General features: G+C 42.1%; 1 protein-coding gene across 1 annotated transcript in view; it reads right to left on the bottom strand.

Moving 5' to 3' along the window:
* The window catches only part of COG3 (component of oligomeric golgi complex 3), a 1,722,808-nt gene that overhangs the window by 754,162 nt on the left and 942,535 nt on the right, over positions 1-26,111 (bottom strand). The window contains exon 12 of the mRNA XM_044072049.1: positions 420-580. Coding sequence (XP_043927984.1) covers positions 420-580 — 161 coding nt within the window. The remainder of the gene's footprint in view (positions 1-419; positions 581-26,111) is intronic.

Here is a 26,111-nt window from a genome sequence, read left to right as displayed (position 1 = left end):
ATCTATAAATTGCTTTCTCACCACTTCACTCTTATCTTGCAAATATAAGATGGAATTAGCTTGATCAGAAACCCCCTGTATCATCCTCATGTTTGCTACCAAATCTTTTCAAGAAACCATACAACTCAGTCGAGATCTTTTGCAATTCTAACATAATAATCTCCAATGAATACTACTGAATTGCAACAAACAGCGGTATCTTCAACTCTGACATTCTCATTTACTCTCACAGCCACATGGCGCATCTGAGCACTCATTACACATATTTTATTACTTTTTTTTACCCAAACAGTACATACAATAAATCTACAAACACAATTACAGAAATTTCCATTCATTTTAAATGAACACTAAATCATCCTTCAGTTAAATCTGCAACAAATGTTAATGATAATGAATAAAACAATCTGATTCACTACCTCCATCATTTCAAGTTTGTCAGGGTACGCCAAATCTCCTGGAGCAGGCTTGTATCCTATGATATCTGTTTGAATATAGATGTGAGTTCTGTAAACAAGACGTTCTTGAACATCTTCCAGCATCTGTTTTACGACAGCAGCAAATGCAGCCAATTGCTCAACTGAAATTAAAATAAATACAAGCAAAAATTGGTAAATTATAAGATGAAGGTACAGAGCTACAGCAATGCATATTATACATTACAAGTGGAGGGGTCCAGTGACAACTGATCCATGAAGTACTAACAGCCACGACAGTGACACTTATTAGAGCGCCAAAATCTTATAATAGAGATGTGTTTCAAACCATAAGTTTGGAGACAAGACACTCAAAAACAGAGTGCTAACTATAGTCGCATAGCCTTGAAAACACCATTCAATTAAATAGCTGTACTTGGTTTAGATACAACTGCCATCCCAGACTTAAGAAGAGTAGCATAATATATTGGCAATTTAGCACAGAAACTGCTTACTATTTTAAAAACAACCACCACAAATGTCCCGTAGAGAACTCAGGAAAGTTTATTAGTTAAGTGTTTTCATCCTTTAAATTCCACACTTCATCGGAACTAAAAGTACTCGCCTAACTCACTCTTATATAACAGTTTGTAAAAACATTAAATTGAGCACCTTAAAGTAACATATCCTTAGATAAAAACTTTCATATATCATGTACTTTTTTTTTTACTTCTCAAAACACAACTAATGACACATCGTCCAGCACCCCAAAGTAGTAATAACCCAGCATCTAATAAAGACAGATCTTCCTTGGAAACTTTGGGCGAATTGCAAGATGATAATGTACAACCTAATTTTTTTAGCCAAACTTCAAGTAAGGAGGTCAAAGCGATTAGCCAAGAAAAAGAATCGGCTACCGGATTGAGCAGACTCCAATAACAGTTATCAGGAGAGAGGACATTGGCAGAGAACAGAATGGTAGTAGGAGAAAATACAGATGAGTAAAATCTTACCATAACGGTAGACATCTTTCTCTTCACTGTTGCAGTATTCATAACAGTAGGGATCCTCTGCCAAAGGCAGCCTGACATCTGGCAAGTATATCAAAGCCTTTATGTTGCCTAAAGGTAAGCTGTATGTCACATGTATACTCCTCACATAATGTGGGGCATAAAGGTGATGTCTGGATGTACCACATTCAGAACTGTCAGCCCCAGTAAGAATACCAGACCAAGGAAAAAGGAGGCAAGCAGTACACCCAAAAGAGAAATGGACCATGGGATGGAGGAAAGGAGTGAATACTAGGATATATACCATTATGGTAAGATTTTACACAACTGTACTAGGTCCTTCCATACCACCATTGCATTATTCCTAACAGTAGCGAGAGTGCCAAAGCTCATGAAGAAACCTGGGAGGAGGAAGGACCAGCTGAGCCCTCTAAGAAGGTTTGAAGAATGGCCCTAGCAAAACCAGCTCTAGCTCTGGAAATTCTATCCAACTTGTAGTGCTTGGTAAAAGTAAGCACATAAGTCCAGGTAGGTGACTCAAGAATAGAATTAGTATCCATACCCTGGAAAAAAGCACCATAAGAAGCCACAGCTCTAGTAAAATGAGCCTTAACAGGAAAAGGAAGGCTGTTGCCATGAAAAGAACAAAAAACAGAAATAGCTTTTGAATCCGAGAAGAAATACTTTGCTTTCATCCAGCGAAACCTAGGGACCTAGCATGAAAAGAAACAAACAATTGATCAGATTTCCTAATAGTCTTTGTCTTATCAAAATAAAATCTGAGTTGTCTACACACATCCAATGTGTACATCACCATCTCACTTGCAGAGAGAGGAAAAAAGTGGGCAAGTGAATAGACCGGCTAAGAGACAACTCATTAACCACCTTAGGCATAAAAGATGGATTACTTCACAAGGACACCCTGTCCTTATGAAACACCAAAAAAGGAGGACAAGCCATAAAGGCTTGAAGCTCAGACACCTGCCTGGCAGAAGTAAGAGCCAACAAAAGAACAGTCTTCCAAGAACAATGTTGCAAGGAAGCTGAAGCAGCAGGTTCAGAAGGAGGCTGAGTCAATTTTTCCAAAACAAAATTAGATTCCAAAGAGGAGGAACAGGTTTCCAGGGAGGTCTAATGAAGGACATCTTTAAGAAATTGTTTGGCTTCAAACCTGGAAGCCAAAGGTGTAGAAAAAGGCAAACAAGCAGAAATAGCTGATAAGTGAGCCTTAGCAGAAGAATAGGCCAGAGCAGCATTGAGCAATTCACACAGATAGGAGAACCAAAGGATTATCCACAAAAAGTGGATTCAGGTTACGAGAATGACAGCAGAGAGTAAACCTATCCCATATGGATAAGTAGGATTTCCTAGTATTGAGTTTCCTGGCCTCCTGCAAAGCCTTAACCACAACCCTCAGAAAAAAGGTGTCTATGTGGAATCAATATCCAATCACCTACAGTGTCAGCTGAAGAGTGGACAGGTGGGGACGGATGAGAGATCCCTTGCCTTGTATGAGTAGGTCCACCCTGTGAGGTAACTTGTTATGCTATCTCAGCCAAAAAGGAGTCACCAACAAGATTTTAGGAGTGTCCTGTTGAATTCTGAACAGGCCTTTTGAAATGAAGGGAAGGGAAGGGAACACTTAAAGAAACATCCCCTTCCAAGAAGGAGAGAGGAACTCCACCTTCCAAGCCAAAGGATCTAGGACTCTGGCATAAAATAGAGGAAGATGTCTGTTCAGAGGGGAGGCAAATAAATCTATTTGAGGAGTACCCCACTGGTGGACAATGTCTAGAAATACATCCCTGTGAAGCATCCATTCACAGGATTGAGTTAAGGAACTGCTCAGAGTGTCTGCCACAATGTTTTGACCTGAGGGAATGTACACTGTCTGAAGAGCCATGTCATACTGGACAGCCAGATCTCACAACAGAGTGCCATCCAGCAAAGAAGATCTCCCCCCCCCCCCATTTGTTTACATACCACATCACTGTGGTATTGTCTGGAAATAACTTGACAGGTCCTGGTGAAAAAAAAAAGGATGAAAAGCCAAAAGCGTTAACAGAAGAGCTCTCATCTCTTTGACATTTGTGTGCTCTTTCTGTTGAAGAGGTGACCATACCCCCTGCATCTTCAGGGAGCCAAAATCTGCTCCCCATCCCACATTTGAGGTGTCTGTGAACAGCCCCCTAAAAGGGAAGAGGGGGATGAAAGGGGAGCCTTGGGTTTAGAGACAACTGCTGAATCTCCCAGTGAATTCCTTCTTTAGACAAGGAAGGAGAGGAACTAAAAAGTCTAGGGAGTGCGCATGTTGAAGCCAAACTGACATAAAAAACACTGAAATGTTCTCACGTGGAGTTTGGCTACAGGGAGCATAGGGATCGTGGATACCAATAAAATCCCAGAGCTCTCAAAAACTCCCTGGGTGCGACAGAGGTCAGAAGAAGAATTTGAAAGAAGGAAATGAAAGTCAAGACCCTGGGAGGAGGCAGACATGTCAGCACCGTCTGAATCCTGTACCCCAGAAAAACATGGTCTTAAGAAGAAGTCAGCAAAGACCTTTTGAAGTTTATAGTGAACAACAGGCTTTGCAGAAGGAAAGTGGCACAATGAAGTCGCTGTAAAAGGATATCTGGAGAGGATGCCTGAAACAGGAGATCATCCAAGTAAGGAAATAACTTGGATCATTGGAGTCCTGCAAAAAGGAATCACAAGGCTAGGCATTTGGTGAATATCCTTGGGGAAGTAGAAAGGCCAAATGGCAAAGCAGAGAACTGAAAATCCCAGGAATCAACAGAGAAATGTAAACATTTCCTGAAAAGGGGATGAATATGGATACAGAGGTAAACATCCTTGAAATCCAGAGCAACCATAAAAGCCTATGGAAGCAGCAAAGGGAACAATGTCTGAAGGGATAACATTTTAAAGTAAGGAACCTTCAGAAAAGTATTCAGGTGAGAAAGATCCAGAATGGGTCTCCAAGTGCCCTCTTTTCTGGGGACCAAAAAACATTCTGGAATAAAACCATTTCCTCCTTCGAGCAGTTGGAACCTCTTGAATAGTTCCCAGAGTCAAAAGATCCTGAAGCACCTGGCAAAAAGCTCAACTGTTCTTGACGTGGCTGAGGAATGCCCATGAAGAGCAGAAGAGATTTCCAAGCCAAGAAATATCCTTGGCGAATGATGGAAAGAACCCAAGAATCTTGGGTTATGCTTAACCAAAGAGGAAGACACAGAGAAAGACAAATAAAAGAGGAATGTAGCTGGGAAGAGTCTGGCAGTCAGACAACACCTGGTTTATCAGGAAAGGAAGGCTTCTGAGCAGGAGTAGTTTAAGTAGATTTAGCTGGAATAGCCTTCCTATCACCTTTTTTACCTTTATGAGGCGGATGAGACTGCCTTCTAACAAAAGCTGGTTTTGTACGGTAGTTCCTCTGGACCTTAGACAATGGTGAAAACAAAATATGTTTCTGATCCTGTAACTCCTTGCCTTTCTTCTGCAGAGACTTGAATAAATCAGCAGCAGCAGCACCAAACAAACATTTGTTGTCCAGAGGAGTATCCATCAACTTGCCCTTAATATCATCAGGCAGAGGTTAAAGCCATAGCCAGGAATATCTCTTCAAAAGAGATCCTGAAGCAGTAGCCTTAGAGGAAGCATCTGCTGCAAAACAACTACACTTAACGGAATGGTGAGTTACTTGAGAAAAAGCCCCTAACAAAGACAAAGTAGAAATCTTACTCTCATAATCGGGAAGGTCTGAAAAATTTGACAAGCTTGAGAAAGGAGAGACAAAATATAGCTGGTCGTGAGTCTGATAATTAACAGCCCAAAAGGCTATGGCTGCTGAAGTATAAACCTTCTTACCCAGCCTTTTCCATGATGTTGTTGTCCTTATCAGAAGGAAGAAACTTAGTCAAGTGCAATAATTTTGAAGGCTTATCAGATGCCACAGAGACCACAGAAGGGTCAACAGATGGACACTTGTAAAGGAATTTACAATCATCAGGCACTTTATAAAATTAGTTTGATTTCTTAGGACTAGGGGGTTGAGATTCTAGAGCCTGAGAAGCAGAAAAAAAAAACATTGAGTAGAGCAGTCAACACAGAAAGAACAGCAGAGGATCTAGGGGATTCCATTTGAAGGAACTCATAATATCTCCTCTGCACTTCAGACACCTGGGTACAATCCCATTTTAAGAACTCTAACATCCTAGCAATGGTATCCCCAAAGGAAATCTCCTCAAAGGGAGATTCAGGGCTAGAAGAATACTCTTCCTCAGAATCATACTCCAGACAGGAAGGAATCTGGGTAAAATAGGCCAAGAACTCCTCATCTCTATCCTCTTCTTCTTCAGAGGAATCCTGAACCCTAGGTCTCTTGAGAGAGACAAATGACCAAGGAGGAGCCGGAACAGAGACCCCCTGAGGAGGCTTCAAGGCCATAAGGGCACTAAAGTCCTGTGTAAAATTCTGTCATTTACTTTGAGGGTTCTTGGGAGCAGAAGAAACATATTTTGGCTTTTGCTTCTTTTTAACGGGAAGTCTGCCTTATGAAACATAGATGGCTCCAACATTGGCCTATACTCAATAACTGTAGTCAGGACTTCCTTCCTCACCAGAATCCAAGGAACCCCCCTAGGCCTTCAGTGATAATCACCAGTGGTTCCCTCTGAACACCCAAAATGGATGTCTACAAGGCCTCTGAGGATGTGCGAGCAGCTGGATCCATGCTGGCCTCTGAAACAATCACATCAGAGGAATCCAACCCACAAACCAGTGAACCTCTGGGCTTTCATCAATCTTGAGAGAGACAACTGATGTAAGAGATGCGGCTGAAGAATCCAACCTAACTTTTCTGGCCTTCTTCTTTGAAGACAGCTGACCCTCAGGCTAGGAAGTACTCTTCCCAGCATCTTTCGCTAAAAGTTTGAGACACTGGTTTTCTAAATAGACAGGGATGAAAGACAAGTGCGTAAGGTCTTTGGCACAAAAGCCTGACCATTGCAGGATGTATGATCATGAAAAGCCCCAAAACAAGCACTGCTTGTGATGGTCTTTATGAGGGATTTGTCTCCCACACTGGCATTTACCCTTCCTGGATGACATGAAACCCCACAATAAAATAAACGCAACAGAAGATAAGCGAAAAACCCTAACGGGACACTTAGAATGGCTAGGTACACCAGCAATGACTCGAACGATTAGACCAACAATCAGAGATGGCATTCAGACTGGTGGCAAAAAAGTTCTGATGATGGTACATCCGGGCATCATCTTTATGCCCAACGTTACGCAAGGAGCATACGTGTGATATACAGTGTTCCTTAGGGCATCCTAAAGGCTTTGGTATACTGGCCAGACATTGGGCCACCCTTGGTAGGGGATCCCTATGGTTATGAATACTACAACAGTGATATGGAAGGACATCATAAAACAGAAATACAACAATGTGAGACTTTTAATAATTTTCATATATTCAGTTTCACTGATATATCTAGTAAAAATACACACATTGAATTATTTAGAAAAGGGTTTAATTTTTTGCCAGCTAACAGAGCTACAATAGCACAAGGATTTTTAAGAATAAGGGTGATGTGCAGAGCTGTAGTAACTACAGAGGGATTAAACTGATCAGTCACAGCATGAAGTTATGGGAAAGAGTAGTGGAAGATAGGTTAAGAAGGGAGGTGATGATTAGTGATCAGCAGTATGGTTTCATGCCAGGAAAGAGCACTACAGATGCGATGTTTTCTCTGAGACTGTTAATGGAAAAGTACAGAGAAGGTCAGAAAGAGTTGCATTGTATCTTTGTGGATTTAGAGCATATGACAGGGTGCCTAGAGAGGAGTTGTGGTATTCTATGAGGAAGTCGGGAGTGTCAAAGAAGTAAGCAAAAGTGGTACAGGATATGTACGAGGGTAGTGTGACAGTGGTGAGGTCTGCGGTGGGAGTGACTGATGCATTTAAGGTGGACGTGGGATTACATCAAGGATCAGCTCTGAGCCCTTTCTTATTTGCAATGGTGATGGACAGGTTGACAGACGAGATCAGACAGGCGTCCCCGTGGACTATGATGCTTGCAGATGACATTGTGATCTGTAGTGAGAGTAGGGAACAGATGGAGGAGACCATGGAGATGTGGAGATATGCTCTAGAGAGAAGAGGAATGAAGGTCAGCAGGACTAAGACAGAATATATGTGTGTGAATGAGAGGGAGGATAGAGGAATGGTGAGGATGCAGGGAGTAGAGGTGGTGAAGGTGGATGAGTTTAAGTACTTGGGATCAACAGTTCAGAGTAATGGTGAGTCTGAAAGACAGATGAAGACGAGAGTACAGGCAGGATGGAGTGGGTGGAGAAGAGTGTCAGGAGTGATTTGTGTCAGACGAGTGCCAGTAAGAGTGAAAGGGAAGGTCTACAAAGAGGGTAGTGAGACCAGCTATGTTATATGGGTTGGAGACAGTGGCATTGACAAAAAGGCAGGAGTCAGAGCTTGATGTTGCAGAGTTGAAGATGATTTGCACTGGGTGTGATGAGGATGGACAGGATTAGGAATAAGTATATTAGAGGGTCAGCCCAGGTTGGGAGGTTTGGAGACAAAGCCAGAGAGGCAAAATTACATTGGTTTGGACATGTGCTGAGGAGGGATGAAGAGTATATTGGGAAAAAGATGCTAAGGATGAAGCTGCCAGGTAACAGGAAAATAGGGAGGCCTAAGATAAGGTTTATGGATGTGGTGAGAGAGGACATGCAGGTGGTTGGTGTGACAGAGAAAGATGCAGAGGACAGGAAGAAATGGAAACAGTTGATCTGCTGTGGTGACCCCTAATGGGAGCAGCCGAAAGAAAAAGAATTGATAGAACTGAAATTGTATTTAAGAAATTTGTACTTCACCTCAGTGCATGGTTTGGGTGAAGGGTGTTCCAAACCACAGAGTCAAAGTACAAATAATCTGCAATTGTCTGAGATTTTTAACACTTTTGACTCTGTGGTTTAAAACGAAATCCATTCCTTAATAGGAATGAAAAGTAAGAGCACATTCTATATTATGAATATCCATGGCAGTACAGTTTTAGCTACAAATAAAAACATATATATTATGAAATCAGATAAGAGGGGTGGTGTCATGGTCATAGATTCCATTACGTAGATTGGAAAAATAACGAGTTTATTACATGAAGAGAATTTTTATGCAGTTTCATCTAGTAATGAAACATTTTTGGAATATAGAAAAATAGATATATTCTTGAATTAATTACTTATTAATCAGTCAACTATGATGTATATAACATTTTAGAAGTGAAAAAAAACTAAGATTCCATAAATGTTTGTATACCAAAAATTCACAAAAACCCAAGGGATTCCCCCCTTGTAACCTATAACTTCAACTAGAGGAAGTAAAACTGAGCCACTACCTATACATAGGTAGATAGGAAGGTTAAACACGTACAACAAATGTTTCCACACATTTTCAATGATTCTTGGTATCTTTTGGATTTATTAGGAGACACTGAATACAGTGAATGATTAGTTTTTGTTACAGCAGATATCGATAATTTATTAACAGTAATACCACAGAAGTTAGATATAGAGTAGTTCAGAGAAGTGTTGAACACTTCCAGTAGTTTATCTAACAATAAAATGAATGTTATATGTAACATGACAGATATAGCCTTAACTGATAACCATTTTTTATTTTATTTTTTTTTTTTTTTGGATAAAACATTGGTGTTGGAATAGAGGCAGTGGTGACACCCACATTTGTAAATTTAGTCCTAAGTAATTTTGAAAATGTACACATTTTTAATTCTGATTTTTTAAATATGTTCACTTTTATGTTAGATTTTTGGATGAAATCCTAATATTATGGAAAGACAGTTATGATATGTTGCATCAGTTCTTTAAGTATTTAGAGGGAACTACTACATTTTTATCATGTAGTCATGACTATTCAGATGGTGGTATTAACTTTTCGGATGATTTTATTTCTAAAGATATGGTTAATAATGGTTTTATATTATATCTATACTATATAGGAAGCACACATATAGTAACTCATTTTTACATTTTTCTAGTGGGCATACTTATAAACTTAAAATATTGTCGAGGGACAATGTATTAGACTATTATGTTTTATGTAGGATGACAATTTTTTTGTGAGGTGAAAGTTTTAAAAATATTTTTAGAAAGAAAGTATTCTTCTAGCCTTGTTCATAATGTTAATTATGAAGTAAATAAGAAAAGAGGCAACATGTTTGCTCCTATTTTGAAGAAACATTTGGATAAGAAAATGGACAATAGCCTGATTAATTTTCAGTGCACATTTTGCTTATCATATTACACAGATAATAAATATAGAAGCTATTGTTAAGAAACACTGGAACATTTTTTCAGGAGAGAAAGGACTGATGGACAAAATAGGAAATAAAGCATGCTTTACATAGAGAAATGGATACAACCATAAAACAAGGCTTGAAAGAATGATACTGAATTTGACAAATATGTCCAATACAGTAATATTTAAATGTGGGCGATGCAAGCAGTGTAGGTTTATTAATACAGGTAATTTTGATATAATAAGCGATCAAATTATTTATGGGCAAGGGCATTTTTATTGTAATACTTTTGGAACAGCTTACTTAGCAAAATGTCTTTCTTGTCTTGCTTTTCATGTTGGGAAGACTACGAAAGCTTTAAAGAAACACTTATCAACATGTATAAGTTATATGCAAGCAGGACAATAATAATGCATTCACAAAGCGTGCCAAAACATTGTGTGAATTTCAACAAATTTTTATTTTTTGTGTTAGAAGGGGTGAAACTAAATAAATTTGAGGTGGTTAGGAAAATTAATTGTTAGTGAGAGAATTAAATTGCCAATTGACACTGGAGACTGATGAAGACCCAGGTTTGAATGACCAAACTTCCATCAGCTGTATTTTTGAGAAGTAAAAGACCAAATACACACTAAATTAAAGTTTTTATCTAAGGATGTGTATATCTTTAAGGTGAGTAATTAATGTTTTTACAAATTGGTATACAAGAGTGAGTTAGATGAGCAGTTTTACTTCTGATTAAGTCTGGAATTTGAAGAACAAAAGCACTTAAATATTTACGAGGTCTCTACAGGACATTCATGGTTTTTGCTTTACAGTTTTCAAGAATTTGCATGGAGGCTTCATTCAATTTATTGAGCTTGCTATTTAACACACAGTGTCAGGCTCGACTAACCAGTGGCTGTATTTCCATATGTCATGCAGCTACCTCAACTTACAAAAATAGAGCAGGGTCAGCCAAAGACAGGAAGGAATGAGTATTTAGTGATGTGGTTATCCATTCCTGAAAATGGAGAGCAAGAAAATGATCTGAGTGTAAATCACTACTGCAACACAAGTGATGTCTAACAAATGGTAGACAAGCCCCACACAGTACACTAGAAGCCAGATGCAAGTCATTTTACATGCCATCTTCAAACTACAAATTATGAAAAAAAAAAAAACAGGTAATAAAGATAGATCATAAACCACCAGCACCACCTACATAAAAGATGCAGTGCCAAGCAATACTGCAAAGTTTCTTATTAGCCATGGGTAACAGTGCAACCAACCCCACAGTAAATCATGAAATTGAGGCACCCTGGAACAGCTGCATACATTGTAAATAGTGGGATACAGAAAGATGGAGTAACTGTAGCCCACAAGCAAAAGCATAAAAAGGCAAGCATACTAGGCAAAAGAGGCTGGTGACTTGAGGAGATTGCATAAACCCAGACTTGTCATCCTGCATCTGACCTACACTGCCAGAATAGAACTGCTACTAAAGGGTTAGTAAAGATTTTAACCAGTATCCTAGCAGTAAAGTAAGAGGGTGACACTGGAGTCAGGAAGGTCTATGTTAGAACACTGACTTGCCAAAATGTCAACTTATATAACATAGGACCCAAATAAGTAAAACACCATCATCTAACAGAAGACAGCCAAGAACATTACAAACTTTTTTTTTATACAGGAGACAAGACATCCTTGCATCCAAACCATGTGAGGGGATGTGCCCACACACTCCCTGCTAATGAAGTACACCAACTGTGAGATCACACTACAGTCAATAATGGGCAAAAACCCAATTCTTGCTGTACTGCAATTTCACACATCTACCTACTTCCACTGTGTGATGTAGTTATGTTCAGCTATTTTCTGGTTCAATGCTGTGTTCTTTTGCTTACTTGAGTTTGATGTTATGAATATAGGTTCATAGGTTCATACTAGGTTATCTGCCCTAGGGCATTTATAAGCCTAGCCAGAGTGTGTTTGGCTTTCGCCACCCATTTTAAATTAATTTTGCTATGCCCTTTTTCGAGGTTAGTATACTGTGCCTCTGTCTAACAGTGACATAGAAGTGATACCCGGGGTAAACATACGATCTCCCATCCACTCATCAAGATTCCTCTTGAAGAGAGTCAATGAGGGACTCTGCCTAACCTGGACTGGGATTTTATTCCAGAGTGAAGGGAGCCTCTGGGTTATGAATCTGTCCCTCCAGCATGCCCTATTTATTTCAGTGCTGAGGTTCAAGTCTCTCAAGCGCGTACCTCGATGGGAGTTGGATTTTCTGAGGTGCAGCATGTCCATTAATTCCAGGTTGGATATGGCTTTATACGTCAGGCACAGATCGCCTCTGAGCAGGCGGTATGCCACTGAGTAGAGCTGGAGTTTCTTTAACTGGGCAGCATATGGCATCTGTTTGAGCCCTTTGATCCTCTTGGTGAGGTACTTTTGGGGTCTTTCCAGTTGCTGCAGGTGTCTGGTAAGGTACACCCCAAAAGGGGCACTGTACTCAATTATGGGCCTGATGAGGGATGAGTAAAGAGGCACGATGACCTCCCCTGATCTAGATGTGAATCCCTTCATGATTAGGTGGGCTATATAAAATGTTTTTATAACCACTTTGGCCACGTGGTTGTCAAATGAGAGATTGCTATGAACTTGGGTCCCCAGGTCCCTAATTACTTCTTCTGTACTTAATGGATTACCATCTATGTGGTAATTTGTGGGCACTTTATTTTTGCCAAAGGGGATGACTATACACTTTTTGGTGTTTAGCTTGAGGCCATGGCTCTGGCACCAGTTGTCTGTTTCTATGAGGCCCTTTTGGAGGATGCTTGTGTCAGCTGGAGAGTCTATTATGGCACCCGGTTTGCAGTCATCTGCGAACTTGGTCAGCCACAGTCCTTCCGTGTTGGCCTGTACCTCCGAGAAATATATACCGAACAACAGAGGTCCCAGGACTGAGCCTTGTGGGATGCCATTTGTAACTGGTTTGGAGTCTGACATGGCTCCAGCAATTCTAACCATGTGGGTTCTGTCCTTGAGCCAGTTTGCAACCCATCTAGTGACATAGGGGTTTATATTTAAGCTGGTGAGCTTATCTATAATGCCCAAGTGGGGTATTGTATCGAAGGCTTTTGCGAGGTCCAGGTAGGCTGTGTGGACCACCTTCCCCTCGTCAATGGCCTTGGTGACTGTTTCAAAGAAATCGACCAGGTTTAAGAGGCAGGATCTGCCCTTAACAAAGCTGAACTGGGTAGGATCCAGTATCTGTAGGTCCCCAATATCTTTATTTATGAGGTCCATGATGATCCTTTCCATAGCTTTGCAGACCAAGCTAGTCAGGCTTATGGGGCGATAGTTTCCAGGATCCGTTGAGGCACCACCTTTGTGTAGAGGGACCACTGTTGCTGTACGCCACTCTTTGGGTACATATCCTGTAGTAAGGCTGAGATTGAACAGTAGTTTTAGGTTTGGGTTTAGCTCTTCTTGGAGTTCATGTAGGACGCAGCCCGGGACACAGTCTGGTCCCATTGATGCTGTGTTTTTTGCTTTGGAGAGGGCGGCTCTTACCTGAGCATCTGAGATGTCAGGGGGGCAGCACTCTGCTGGGATAGATATTTGCCCTTTGGTGGGGAGTTTGCTGAACCTTTCAGCTAGGATGTTGGCAATGTCTGTGGGTTCGGTGTATTTTTTGTCATTTTGGACTAATTCTGAGCATATCTGGGAATTCCCACCAGGTTCCTAACATAACTAAAGAAAGCCTTGTGATTATCCTTAGTGTCCTGTGCAATTTTTCTCTCGAAGCTGGCCTTAGATGATTTTATGAGTGCCCGTAGTTTTTTGCTAATACTGATCAGAGATGCCTTCCCTTTTTGGGATTTTGCTCTATCATGTAGTAGCTTCCTCCTTCTATTGTATAGTTTGTTTATGGCTGGGGTCCACCAGACGTCGGTTTGGTTTTATTTGGGATTGCATGATCCATGCATTCCTGAAGGTGTGCATAGAATGCGTTTATAAAGGATTCTGCGGTCTGGGCCGTATTTTCCACAGGCCCGGGGGCTTTGAAGGATTCCACCTCGGTTTTGAGGAGTGTGAAATTTGCTTTAGAGAAGTTTTTCACTGTGGTTTTCTGGGTAGGGGGTGGGGTTGGGATGTGAATATCCAGTGAGATTAGTTTATGGTCTGATTTTAACAGTGAGGGATACACTTCTGGTCTGGAGCATAGAGTCCCCATGTTGGTGATGATCAGGTCCAGTATGTTTTCCCCTCTTGTGGGAGTGGTAACAAGTTGTTCCATAGCATTTGAGTTTATAAATTCTAGGAACCTTTGGGCTAGGGTGTTGGAGCTAGAGTAATGCTCCCAGTCTATGTTTGGGTAGTTGAAGTCGCCCAATATAATGGTGTTTGGAGAGACCTTCATATTTTCCAGTGTTCTCAGGTAGGGCGAGTGGGGTTCCTGGGTTTGGGAGGGTGGTCTGTAGCAGGCTATAAACTGCAAGGCAGTTTTACCCACTGTTAGTTGCACATGGATAGTCTCTGATGCTTCGTGCTGTGCCACCAACCTGGAGGTGTGGGTATCTTTGACGAATATTGATACTCCCACTCCTTTTGTGGTTCGGTCCAAGTTTTGGGGCCGAAAAGCATGGTATGAGGTATAACCTGATAGTGCTGGGGTGCTCTCGGGAGCCTTGAACCAGGTTTCTGTTACTGCACAGATATCGATGTTCTCCATGCTAAGGAGAGTTTCGAGTGCATGCATCTTGAGGTTTAGACTTCTGGCGTTGAGTAGCATTACTCTTAGTTTCTTATCCCTTGTGATACCTATGGAGGTAGGTTTGTCTTTTGAGCCTTACCTAAAAAAGGCACTATGGGGGTAGCAAGAGCCTTTGCCAATATCCGAAAGCCCAGGGGTGACAGGTGCAAGCCGTCCCTAGCGAAGCATCGTGGTTTGTCGAGCATGTCATCCCAGGCTGACAGTCATTGGATCCCCTTTGAATGACACCAATACTTAAGCCAAGTGTTGAAATTGATCATCTTGTCTTCATATTGTGGCATCATTCTTGGTGAGGGTAAGATGCTACTCAAGGTCAGGGTCATACCGGCCTGGGCTACATGTTCAGAGAGCTCCTCTATGTTTCTTTTCATGTAGTCCAGGGAGGTACGTCTTAGGTCATTCACACCAGCATGGACAATGACGGAGTCATATTTGTACTTGCCTTGGAGTGACCTGAGTGCTTGTGTTATGTGGTGGATCCTAGCGCCCGACAGGACATGACCTTCTCCTTGTTCAGCCTGGTGAGCGGGACGTCAGTGTGCCTGACGATAGAGTCACCTATTACAAGTGTATCAGGTGTGTTATTTAGCCTTAAGGGCTGTGACTGTTCGGCACACTGGCTTTGTGAGCTATGTGTTGCACGTGTTTTGTTTTGGGGTAGCAGTTGCCTGGGTGTCTGCTTTGTAGGTCTCTGCTGCTTAGGCAGATTTTTATTTAGAGCCTCCGAGTATGTTTATGTGTTTGGTTTGCTGTCGTGGTAGGTCTATGTGAGACTGGAATTGTAGTGAGTGTGGTTTCCTTCTCCTCCTGACTGGTTACGCCAGTACTGAGTTGAGAGAGCTTAGCCTCCAGTTTGGCTATATGGTTGCATCTCTCACATGTGTTGGAATTTGTTGAGAGGAAGAGAGAGTTGTCTGTGTATATGAGGCAGTTGTAACATTGCCTCAAGATTCCCAGATTCACCAGCTGGACCGGAGAGGAGATTGACAACTGACATGCTGGAATAGTATTGGGAATTCCTTTATAATTGAAAAAAAGGGCCAATGGGGAACAAGATACTCAAGGGGAGTTTGTGAGGGTGTAGTGCTTTTAATTTTTTAGTGCTGACTTATATAATTGCTTTAGTGAGCAAGTGCCAGGTAGCTTAAATGCAATGTGTTACAGGTAACTTAAATGCAAAAATGACAAACAGAAACTTTCTTTCAAGTGAAACAAGGAAATAAGTACAGTAAACAATGCAGATATCACTAGGGATCCACAGAAGCGCTGAAAAGCCGTGTTTTAGGTGGAATTAGCGTTTCAGGGAAATAGCAAGCAAACAAACAACAAGCATACAAACAAAGCTAGATTCAGCAGGCCTTGATCTAGTCGATGCTACAGCAAACAAGGTGTACCAATTTCAGTAAGAAACAGTTCAAATATGCAGGCACTATAAGCCTTTAACCAGAAATTCCCAGCTCAGAAGGGCAGAGTCCAGCCTCTCCTCCCACAAGAGTGCAGACCACGAACCTTCTTAATGTAAAATAACTGGCCTGAAGCCCAAGTGCTTAAACCAGAAAGTACAGTTTTGTACCTACCATAAATGTAGATGTTAGAGTGCTAATACAGCTGCAGTCATAACAGATGGGTTCTTCTGCCGTCAGGCAGGTCCTCGATCGGCCGAATTCCAAAGTCTAGGTCCGGCGTCGGTTGTGGTCGCTTCTTCCCTGACGTCAGTGCGACAGGGGTATAAAGGAACCAGCCGACGCCATTTTCTTCAGTTTTTCTTGCCCCAGATGTCAGGTGCCCCCAGAAGGAAGGCAATACATAAATTTGTGTAATAAAGCAATGCAATATAATCAAAATACAGTAGTTGCAAGCAAATACACAATAAATGAATACCCCAATCAGGTTGTATGAGGAGGTGTTAGCCAATAGGCCTGTCCCAAGAGGGGAAGGAGGGAGGGAAACCTGGACTGCAGCTGTATTAGCACTCGAACATCTACATTTATGGTAGGCACAAAAATGTACTATGTTCATCGTGCATACAGCTGCAGTCATAACAGATGGGTAGAATCCCAAAGCTAAGAAAGGGGTGGTAGGCACTAGGTGGAACTAGTAGGAGCCAGGATGCCCTGCAAGACTGCAGTGGCAAAGCCTGCTCTAGTTTTGGAGTATAATGGAAGGTGGTAGTGCTTAGAGAAGGTATGCACAGAACTCCAAGTGGCTGCTTCCAAAATATCTTTGGTAGGAACTCCTCTGAGGAAAGCTGCAGAGGTAGCTGTGGCCCTTGTGGAGTGAGATCTGATGCCTGTAGGTACAGTTTTGCCATGAAAGGAATAGCAAAAGCGTATGCAGTGGGCTATCCATTTTGAGATTGTCTGTTTGGAAATTGGCTTTCCTTGACCTCCTATAGCATAGGACACAAAAAGCTGTTCTGATTTTCTGAAAGGCTTTGTTCTGTCCAAATAACACAGTTGTCTGTGGATGTCCAAGGAATGTAGTAATCTCTCCCCGTTGTTTTGAGGATTAGGATAAAAGGTAGGTAAGTGTATGGCCTGATTCAAAGCTACCCTGGATACCACTTTTGGCATAAAGGACGGATTGGTTCGTAAGGAAACTCTGTCCTGATGGAAGATGATAAAGGGCTGCACAGCCATGAGAGCTTGTAGTTCTGAAACTCTACGAGCTGAGCTAATAGCCAGAAGGAAAGCTGTTTTCCAGGACAAATATTGCAAATCTGATGAGGCAGCTGGCTCAAAGGGAGGCAAGGTCAGTTTTTCCAGAATGAAATTGAGATCCCAAGCAGGTATTGGTTGTATCCTTGGGGGTTTTAGATTATTAGCCCCTCTGAGGAACTGTCTTAAAAGAGGGTGAGAGAATAAGGGTAGATCAGTGTTGTATTCTGCAGAAATGGCTGAGGCATGGATTTTGATGGAGGAGAATGAAAGTCCACTGCTTAGCAGCTCAGCTAGATACTGTAGTATTTGAGGTAAATTCAGTTTCCAGGATCCTGGCCCTTTTTCTCATTCCAGACACAAAAACGTTTCCATTTTGCGGAGTAAGCTTTTCTAGTTGACGGCCTTCTGGCCTCCAAAATTACATCCTGCACCTCCTTGGAGAGTAGGGTCTGCTGTGATGCTAAGGAATCTTCCATGCGGCTAGATTGAGTGTTTTTAGCTGGCTGTGAAGAGTTTTGAAGCTGTGCTGAGTCAGGAGAAGAGGCATTAGGGGCAGGGTCCATGGTGGAGAATGCGTCAGGCTCCTCAGGAGTGGGTACCAGTGTTGTCTTGGCCAGTCTGGAGCAATGAGAATCATCTTTGGTCTGTCTGCTCTGGTTTTCAATAGAACTTTGGGCAGCAGGGGAAGAGGTGGGAAGGCATAAACTGTCATTGATGTCCAACTGAAAGAGAGAGCGTCCACTCTCCAGGCCTTTGGATGGAAAATCCTTGAGCAGAATTTTGTCAATTGGTGATTTTTGTGGGAGGCAAAGAGATCTATGTCTGGCCTTGGATGCAACTTCCATTCATGTGGATCTGTCATATTTCTGCTTAGGTTGTCTGCCAGCGTGTTTTCCTTGCCTGGCAAGTACTGTGCTTGTAGTTCGATTTGTAAGTCCATGGCCATGTTCCAAAGTGACATGGCCAGTCTGCATAGGGGGTATGAATGTGTTCCTCCCTGTTTGTTTATGTACCACATAACTGTGGTGTTGTCCGTTCTTATCAATAGTTGACCTGGTTGCAGAAGGTCTTTGAAAGCTATAATAGCATTTATTACTGCTAGCATTTCCTTTTGATTGATGTGAAGGTGCTTTTCTTTTTGGGACCATTTGCCCTGAATGCACCGATCTGTCATGTGTGCACCCCAGGCGTAGTCCGAGGCGTCTGTTGTGATGACTTGATTTGCTTGAGGCTTGCTGAATGGAAGACCTGTGTTTGTTTGGCATGCTTGAGCCCACCACAGAAATTCCTTTTGAAGACATGGAATTAGTGGTATTATTGTTTCCAAACTGTGGCTGTGTTGAAACCATAGGTTTTTCAGGTACCATTGAAGTTTCCTCATATGCAGCTTTGCACATGGGATTAGTAAGATGCAAGATGCCATGAATCCCAGAGCCTGCAGGATTTTTCTTGCAGTCAGCCTGGTGCAATTTGCTAGTGCTCTGAAGTATTGAGTTAGTTGCCCCTGCTTCTCTGGCATGAGGTAGGCCATCTGGGTGTTTGTGTCCAAATTGGCACCCAGGAAAATTATTTTCCGAGAGGGTATTAGTCTTGATTTCTTTTTGTTGACTGTGTATCCCAGAGTTCAACAACATTATTACATAAGCCAGATGTTTCAGAAGAATGTGCTTGCTGTCCGCTTGGATCAGGCAGTCATCCAAATATGGGTATATTTGTAACCCTTGAAGTCTGCAGTAGGCAATTACTGATGCCAGGCATTTCGTGAATACTCTGGGCGCAGTAGATAAGCCAAAGGGCAATGCAGAGAATTGATAATAGGTTGAACCTGCAAGAAATCTGAGGTATCTTCTGCAATTTTGTCTGATTGGGACATGCAGGTATGCCTCCCTGAGGTCCAGTGTTACCAGCCAAGACTCCTTGCCCAGCATGGGAAGAAGCTGCTGTAGAGTGAGCATCTTGAATTTTGGTACGAGTAGAAATGTGTTTAGGATGGATAGGTCCAAAATAGGTCTCCAATCTTTTCCCTTCCTTGGTACCAGGAATAGTCTGGAATAAAAACCTTGACCTTGTTCGTGCGTAGGTACCTCTTGAATAGCTTTCATGTCCATGAGATCTGTAATTTGCCTTTGTGCCTCTGCCCTTTGATTGTGTGGCAGGTTTGGCATGCCTCTCATTTTTGGAAGGGTGTGAAAATGGAATCTGTAGCCTCTGTTTATAATGTCCAGGATCCATTTGTCTTTTGTGACAATATGCCAATTTGTTGAAAATAATGCCAGTTTTCCTCCTAAGGGTGCTGCCATTTGAGTCTTGCTTGGCATGCAAAGGGGAAAGTCATTGGGCTTGCTTTCTGAATGGTTGCGAGTTATCCTCACCACCTCTTTGTGTAGGAGCTTGCCATTGTCTGCCTCTAAACGATCCTTGGGATTGTCCTCTGCCCCTCGGGTGCCTGTATCTACCTCTTTGGGGTCTGTCCGTGGCTGGAAAGGACCAATTTTTGGAAGGCCAATTTCTACTGAAACGTGGGGGTTGTACCTGTAGAAAATCTTTCACAGTTTGCATTGATTTAGCCTTTTCCTCCATTTTCCTTAATACCTCCTCAGCATTAGCACCAAATAATACATCCTTTTGTAGAGGGGCATCTAGTAATTTTGCTTTGACATGATCTGGCAAGGTTTGTTCCTTGAGCCAGGCATGTCTACGTATGACTGATTGTGTAACAGCAGCTCTACATGAGGCCTCTAGAGCATCAAAACCACATTGTAAGGTATGCTTACCCACTTGTTCTGCACTATGCATCAAATCCTGCAACTCCTTCCAGTCTGGTTGTTCAGGTTGTGATATTTTACTTTTCAATTGTGATAACAAAAACTGTTGGTATTTTAGCATATGGAACTGACAGTTTAAGGCCCTCATGGTTAAGGTAGCCGAGGTATATACCTTTTTTCCCCACCTTTCTAAGGATCTGGAATCTCTCTCGGGAGGTAATGGATTTTTAGCAGTGGAGGCCTTAATTCCCTTAGGGCCCTGTGAGATGGTTTCTGGGTCAGCAGCATGGCTTTTGTATAGAAATTGGTGTGAGTCAGGAACCCTGTAGTACCTGTCAGGCTTGACTGGGGCTGGAGGTAGAGAATCCGGGTTAAGGCAGGCCTCCGAGTGAACATCATCTAGGATGTCCAAGACAGGAGATATAGCCAGAGGCCTGTGCTGAGGTAGCAAGAGAAATTCCCTAAGCCTTTTCTTGGAATCTGAATAATCTTGGCCTTCCCAGTGGAAGTGTTCCCTTAAGGTATGCAAAGTTTCCCCAAATGAGTAATCCTCTGGGGGGGATACAGAAGGAATGGACTCCTCTGCATTAGAGTCTTCAAAAGGGGAGTAAGAATGTTCCTGATCATCAGAGTGCTCTGAAATAATGGAGCCCTGATCAGAGGAGGGGGATCCTTCCTCCGCTCTGGGCCTTTTGTCCGGTGGGGGTTGAGAACCCCTGATAAGAGTAATTAAATCCTCAGCCATTTTAAGCATCTGTTTTTTAGGCATGGGGCCTGGAGATGGGCCCTGTGTAGCTTGTCTCTTAGAATGCATGGCTGCTTTAGACTTAGTGAAAGCCTTGATGGAAAAAGAAGAGGAAGGTCTGAAGACACCTTGAGAGGAGGCAGACCTGTCCACATTTTGAGATTCAACGCCAAGAGTGGCTTCGGTATCTGTAGTCGGGGTGTGGGCCGAGGAGCCTGCGACCTTGGGCACAGGAGACACCGCCAATGAAGTGTCGTCGGTAGTCAGGGGCTGCGTAGGCGCCTCGCTGAGAACCGGACCACGTGTAGTCGGCTTTGGCGTGGTGTTGGTAGAGTCCGCGGACCTCGTGTGTCGGTCCGTATCTTTGCGTTTTTTAGGCAAAACTGGAGTCGGAGTATCCGACGACATAATATAGTTAAATGTTTTGCCAAAATAATGCTGGGTGAACTCCACCCGACGCTTAATGGTGCGTTTGTTGAATGTAGCACAAAAGCGACAGACCGAGACGTCATGGTCTGGACCCAAACAAGGAATACAGAGGGAATGGAAATCCTTATGCGGTATTTGCTTCCCACATGAAATACAATTATTAACTTTGTCTGACATCGGTCTGCAGCAAGAAAAGTTTCCCCAATGAGGTACTTAGCTTTCAAGAAGACTTCGGTTTCAAAATTTTCGTAATTTCAGGAGCTGGCCGACCGGCACTTGCGAACTGCTACTGCTTCGGGCACCGTGCGGCAAGAAAGACTGAAGAAAATGGCGTCGGCTGGTTCCTTTATACCCCTGTCGCACTGACGTCAGGGAAGAAGCAAAGACAAATGACGCCGGACCTAGACTTTGGAATTCGGCCGACCGAGGACCCGCCTGACAGCAGGAGAACCCATCTGTTATGACTGCAGCTGTATGCACGATGAACATCTAATACACTTTTAGAATCACAGACACTGAGCCCTCAATAGGCAGTCCCCAACTTAGAAGGATGTAAACTACCTGTCCTGCCACCACAATGCAGGCCACAAACCTTCCTAATGTAAAACAACTGGTCTGAAGCCCAAGTGCTTAATCCAAAAGACTTAGAATGATAGCTACACTTTAATCAAGTTACTACCAAGCAGTAATAAATACAATTGAATACTTGAAAGAATGCCTGGATTAGTGCTCAAGTTATACAAACAAAGCTAGATTCAGCAGGCCTGGATCTAGTCTATGCTACAGCAAACAAGGTGTACCAATTTCAGTAAGAAGCAGTTCAAATATGCAGGCACTATAAGCCTTTAACCAGAAATTCCCAGCTCAGAAGGGCAGAGTCCAGCCTCTCCTCCCACAAGAGTGTAGACCACGAACCCTCTTAATGTAAAATAACTGGCCTGAAGCCCAAGTGCTTAAACCAGAATTAACACATTTTTAGAATAACAGACACTGAGCCCTCAATCAGCAGTTCCCAACTTAGAAGGATGTAAGCTACCTGTTCTGCCACTACAGTGCAGACCACAAACCTTCTTAATATAAAACAACTGGTCTGAAGCCCAAGTGCTTAAACTAAAAGGCTTAGAATGAGTTACACCAAGCAGTAATAAATACAATTGAGTACTTTTAAAATGACGCAAAAGCAAAATAAAGTAGGAAGAAACACACATACAGTAAAAGCAGATAAAAAAAATTAAGTGAAAAGAGAGAAAGGAGTAGCAGAAACTAAGCTGATTGGCCTTCTCAAATGTTCTCCCTGTACTGGGTAGAATGAGGTAATGACACTAGACTGGGAGGAGGGTCCCAGATCAAATTTACACTAGAGGCGAGCAACTGCAAAGCCACCAACTATAAAAACACTATACCAACAGGGAAGGTGGGTGGGCAGAAATGTTTCTCACAGCTGAAAAGCAGCAGTGAGCCTTTAAATGAAAGTTTTAAACAGCTAAAGGAGCCTCTAGAAAAAAGAGTTTAACTGCAACAAGTTATCAGAAACAAACAACCCAACAGATGCTTAATAAAAGTGGACAATTTCCAGTTAATACCTCACACACAGTGAAACTAGCTAGAAAAATACACAGTACACAAAGTGCTATAAATAACAAAGAAATAAAGAACAAAATAAACAAAAAACAGGATACTTAATGTATAGCTCCGAGTTTCCTCAGTGTCCTTCCTTCGATCAGTTCAGTGTGAAAATCAATCTAACATAGACCCAAGAAAAGAAGCAGTCTAAAATAAGGAACAGGTCACCAATGAGTTACCTCCCTACTATACAAGTGTTTTTGTAAAACAAAAAAAAGTAGAGCAAAGGAAAAAATCTAAAGATGGTGCACATATTATTTGGGCTGTAAGGAAATTACCAGAATTACTTGCATTTCTGAGAATTTTTGCTGAAAGAATGTGTTCATACTTCTGGTTTTCTGAATTGTTGTGAAAAGTGCAAACTGCAACTCTTGCAGTGTGAAAGCTGCCTCAACAAGTAAGCTACAAAGACCACAATAATCATTATTGACTTATCACTTATGACACAGGCAATCAGACATTTACATAAATGAAAAAAACCATACTGACATATTTTGCTGCAAACACTATACATTACTTACAGTATTCTATACAGTCATCACCAGTCAAACATTACATAGCTCATTCAATTCCTGCTTTCCCTTAAACCTCATTCCTCTTCCAGAACATTATTCTGCATGTATTGTTCACACAATTCCCATTTTTTAATGTAATTTGCCCCTACCTTTGGTAAAGATCCCACTTCCAGTTCCTTTATCTCTATTACTATATTCACTACTTCTAGTACAGTTGGTTTACCCTTTGACTTCCATTTTATAGTAATTGCTTTTTTAGCAGCCACCAGAATTAAACACAGCAAGGCCTTACTAAGCCTAGGCAATTTGGACTCTCTATCCTTAGTCACATTCAGTTGCTCACCAATTATTTCTAACAGAGGAGTCTGTAGGGAATTTTTACAGTCTGCCAACTCATTATACTCCCAAAAACTATGCTACCAATTACCACTTTCTTCCCTACCAAACCTCCAACATTTGCAATCTACCCAAGGAAAATTATTTAGAGTCTGTCGGGGGTATAAAAATACCTACAGAAACACTTCCAAGCAAAGATCCTAAATCTTCCAGATTTTGTTACATACTTGGGAGCCATACATATACCATCCCATTGTTTCTTTGTGACTTGCTTATCCACTCTCCCCAATCATTTTTAAACTCCTCTGATTGATTCATGTAGTTAACATGCAATATTTTATACAAACTACTAACTATTCTTTTTTAACATCAGCTTCTGTTCTAGATTCTGCTAGAAACTCCACCAGTACTGGTATTTCACTTAGGATCCCACTATTCCTTTCTCTTTGCTTCTATTCTGACATTAATCCCAGATAGGGAAGGCAATCTCTAGCCTGCAGTCCAAATAGAATTTTGGCCTCTTTCAATTCTAGTACCTTTCCCTGTCTACTTATTTGCTCCCAATACCATGGTTCCTTTGCCAATTTTCCTCCAGTAAATTCTAGCCCCCTCTTGCCTATTCTCTGCACCCATAATTGCAGTCATCCTTTTTATCAGAATCTCCATTATCCAGTCCCTTTTGACTTAATTCTTAGAATACTTTCTGCTACTTTATGAATACAATATTCTGTATGGATATTTTTATTCTCCTTAAGGATAAGCATCCAAAATCACAGTATCTCTATTTCTTGAGCTTCCCCCCATTTCATCATCTTCCCTTTCCACTTTGAAGTATAGCTTTCTGCTTGTACTACATATAGAGTACTCAACTGTGTAGCAATAAAATACCCCTTCAGATCAGGTAATCCCAAGCCACCTTGTTCTTCTGGAAGGATCAACTTATTCCTCTTGACCCTTGCACTCTTCCCCTCCCAGATAAAAATCCTTCAACTGTTTATTGCTGTCTACAACTTCTCTTTTAGATGATAAAAAATAATTTTGACCTGTGTATAAAATGAAAGGGACTAAAAGCATTTTCACAGCTTGCATCTTGCTATCCATAACACAGCTTCCAATTTCTCAGTTTTTGTATTCATAGGTTCATAGGTTTATACTAGGCTATCTACCCTAAGGCATTTATAAGCCTAGCCCAAATTTTTGTGGCTTACGCCACCCCTTATATGAAAAAATACTGTGCCCATTAGTTTTTTGTGCCTCTGTCCAGCAGTGACACAGGGATGATTCCCGGGTTAAACCTACGATCTCCCATCCACAGGTCAAGATTTCTCTTGAACAGAGCCAGCGAGGTGCTCTGCCTCACATGGACCGGGATTTTATTCCACAGCATAGGGAGTCTCTGAATGATAAATCTATCCCTCCAGCATGTCCTATTTATGTCCGTGCTAAGGTTTAAGTCGCTTGCTCTAGTGGTTTTGGTGGATTTGGATTTTTTGAGGTGGAGCATGTCCATTAATTCCGGGTTGGACATGGCCTTGTATGTCAGGCACATGTCACCTCTGAGCAGACGGTATGCAACTGAATAGAGCTGGAGTTTCTTCAGTCTGGCAGCATATGACAGATTTTGGAGTCCCTTTATCCTTTTGGTGAGGAACTTTTGGGGTCTCTCCAATTGCTGCAGATGTCGGGTGAGATACATCCCGAATGGGGCATTGTACTCGATCATTGGTCTGATAAGTGAAGAGTACAGGGGAACAATGACCTCACAAGATCTGGATGTGAATCCCTTCATGATCAGGTGGGCAATGTAGAAGGTCTTTCTAACCACTTTAGCAATGTGAGTGTCAAAAGAAAGGCCACTGTCAACCTGGGTCCCTAGGTCCCTGATAACCTCTTCTGTGCTTAGTGGATTGCCACCTATATGGTAGCTTGGGGTTAACCTTGTTTTTCCCGAAGGGTATGACTATACATTTTTTGGCATTTAACTTCAGGCCATGGCTCTGGCACCAGCTATCTGTTTCCGTGAGTCCCTTCTGAAGGATATCCGTGTCCGATGCACTTTCCACTATGGCGCCCAGTTTGCAGTCGTCTGCAAACTTTGTCAGCCAAAGTCCTCCCATGTTGGCTTGTACTTCTGAGAAGTAGATGCCGAACAATAGGGGGCCAAGGACCGAGCCCTGTGGGACACCACTTGTGACGGGCTTGGAGTCTGACATAGCGCCAGCAACTCTAACCCTGGGGGTTCTGTCCTTAAGCCAGTTTGCAACCCATCTTGTGACATATTGGTTTACATTTAAGCTGGTAAGTTTTTCTACAATACCCGAGTGGGGTATTGTGTCGAAAGCCTTTGCAAGGTCAAGGTAGGCTGTATGGACTGCCTTTCCCTCATCAATGGCCTTGGTGACTGTTTCGAAGAAGTCGACCAAGTTCAAAAGGCATGATCTTCCCTTGACGAAGCCAAACTGGGTCGGGTCCAATGTCTGCAAGTGCCCTATATCTTTGTTTATGAGCT

The sequence above is a fragment of the Protopterus annectens genome, chromosome 5.part0 (assembly GCF_019279795.1).
Source record: "Protopterus annectens isolate FY-2018-M chromosome 5.part0, PAN1.0, whole genome shotgun sequence".
In the NCBI taxonomy this organism is placed as follows: domain Eukaryota; kingdom Metazoa; phylum Chordata; order Ceratodontiformes; family Protopteridae; genus Protopterus; species Protopterus annectens.
Note: the sequence above shows the minus strand (reverse complement) of the source record. Positions and strands in the feature narration are given on the sequence as shown.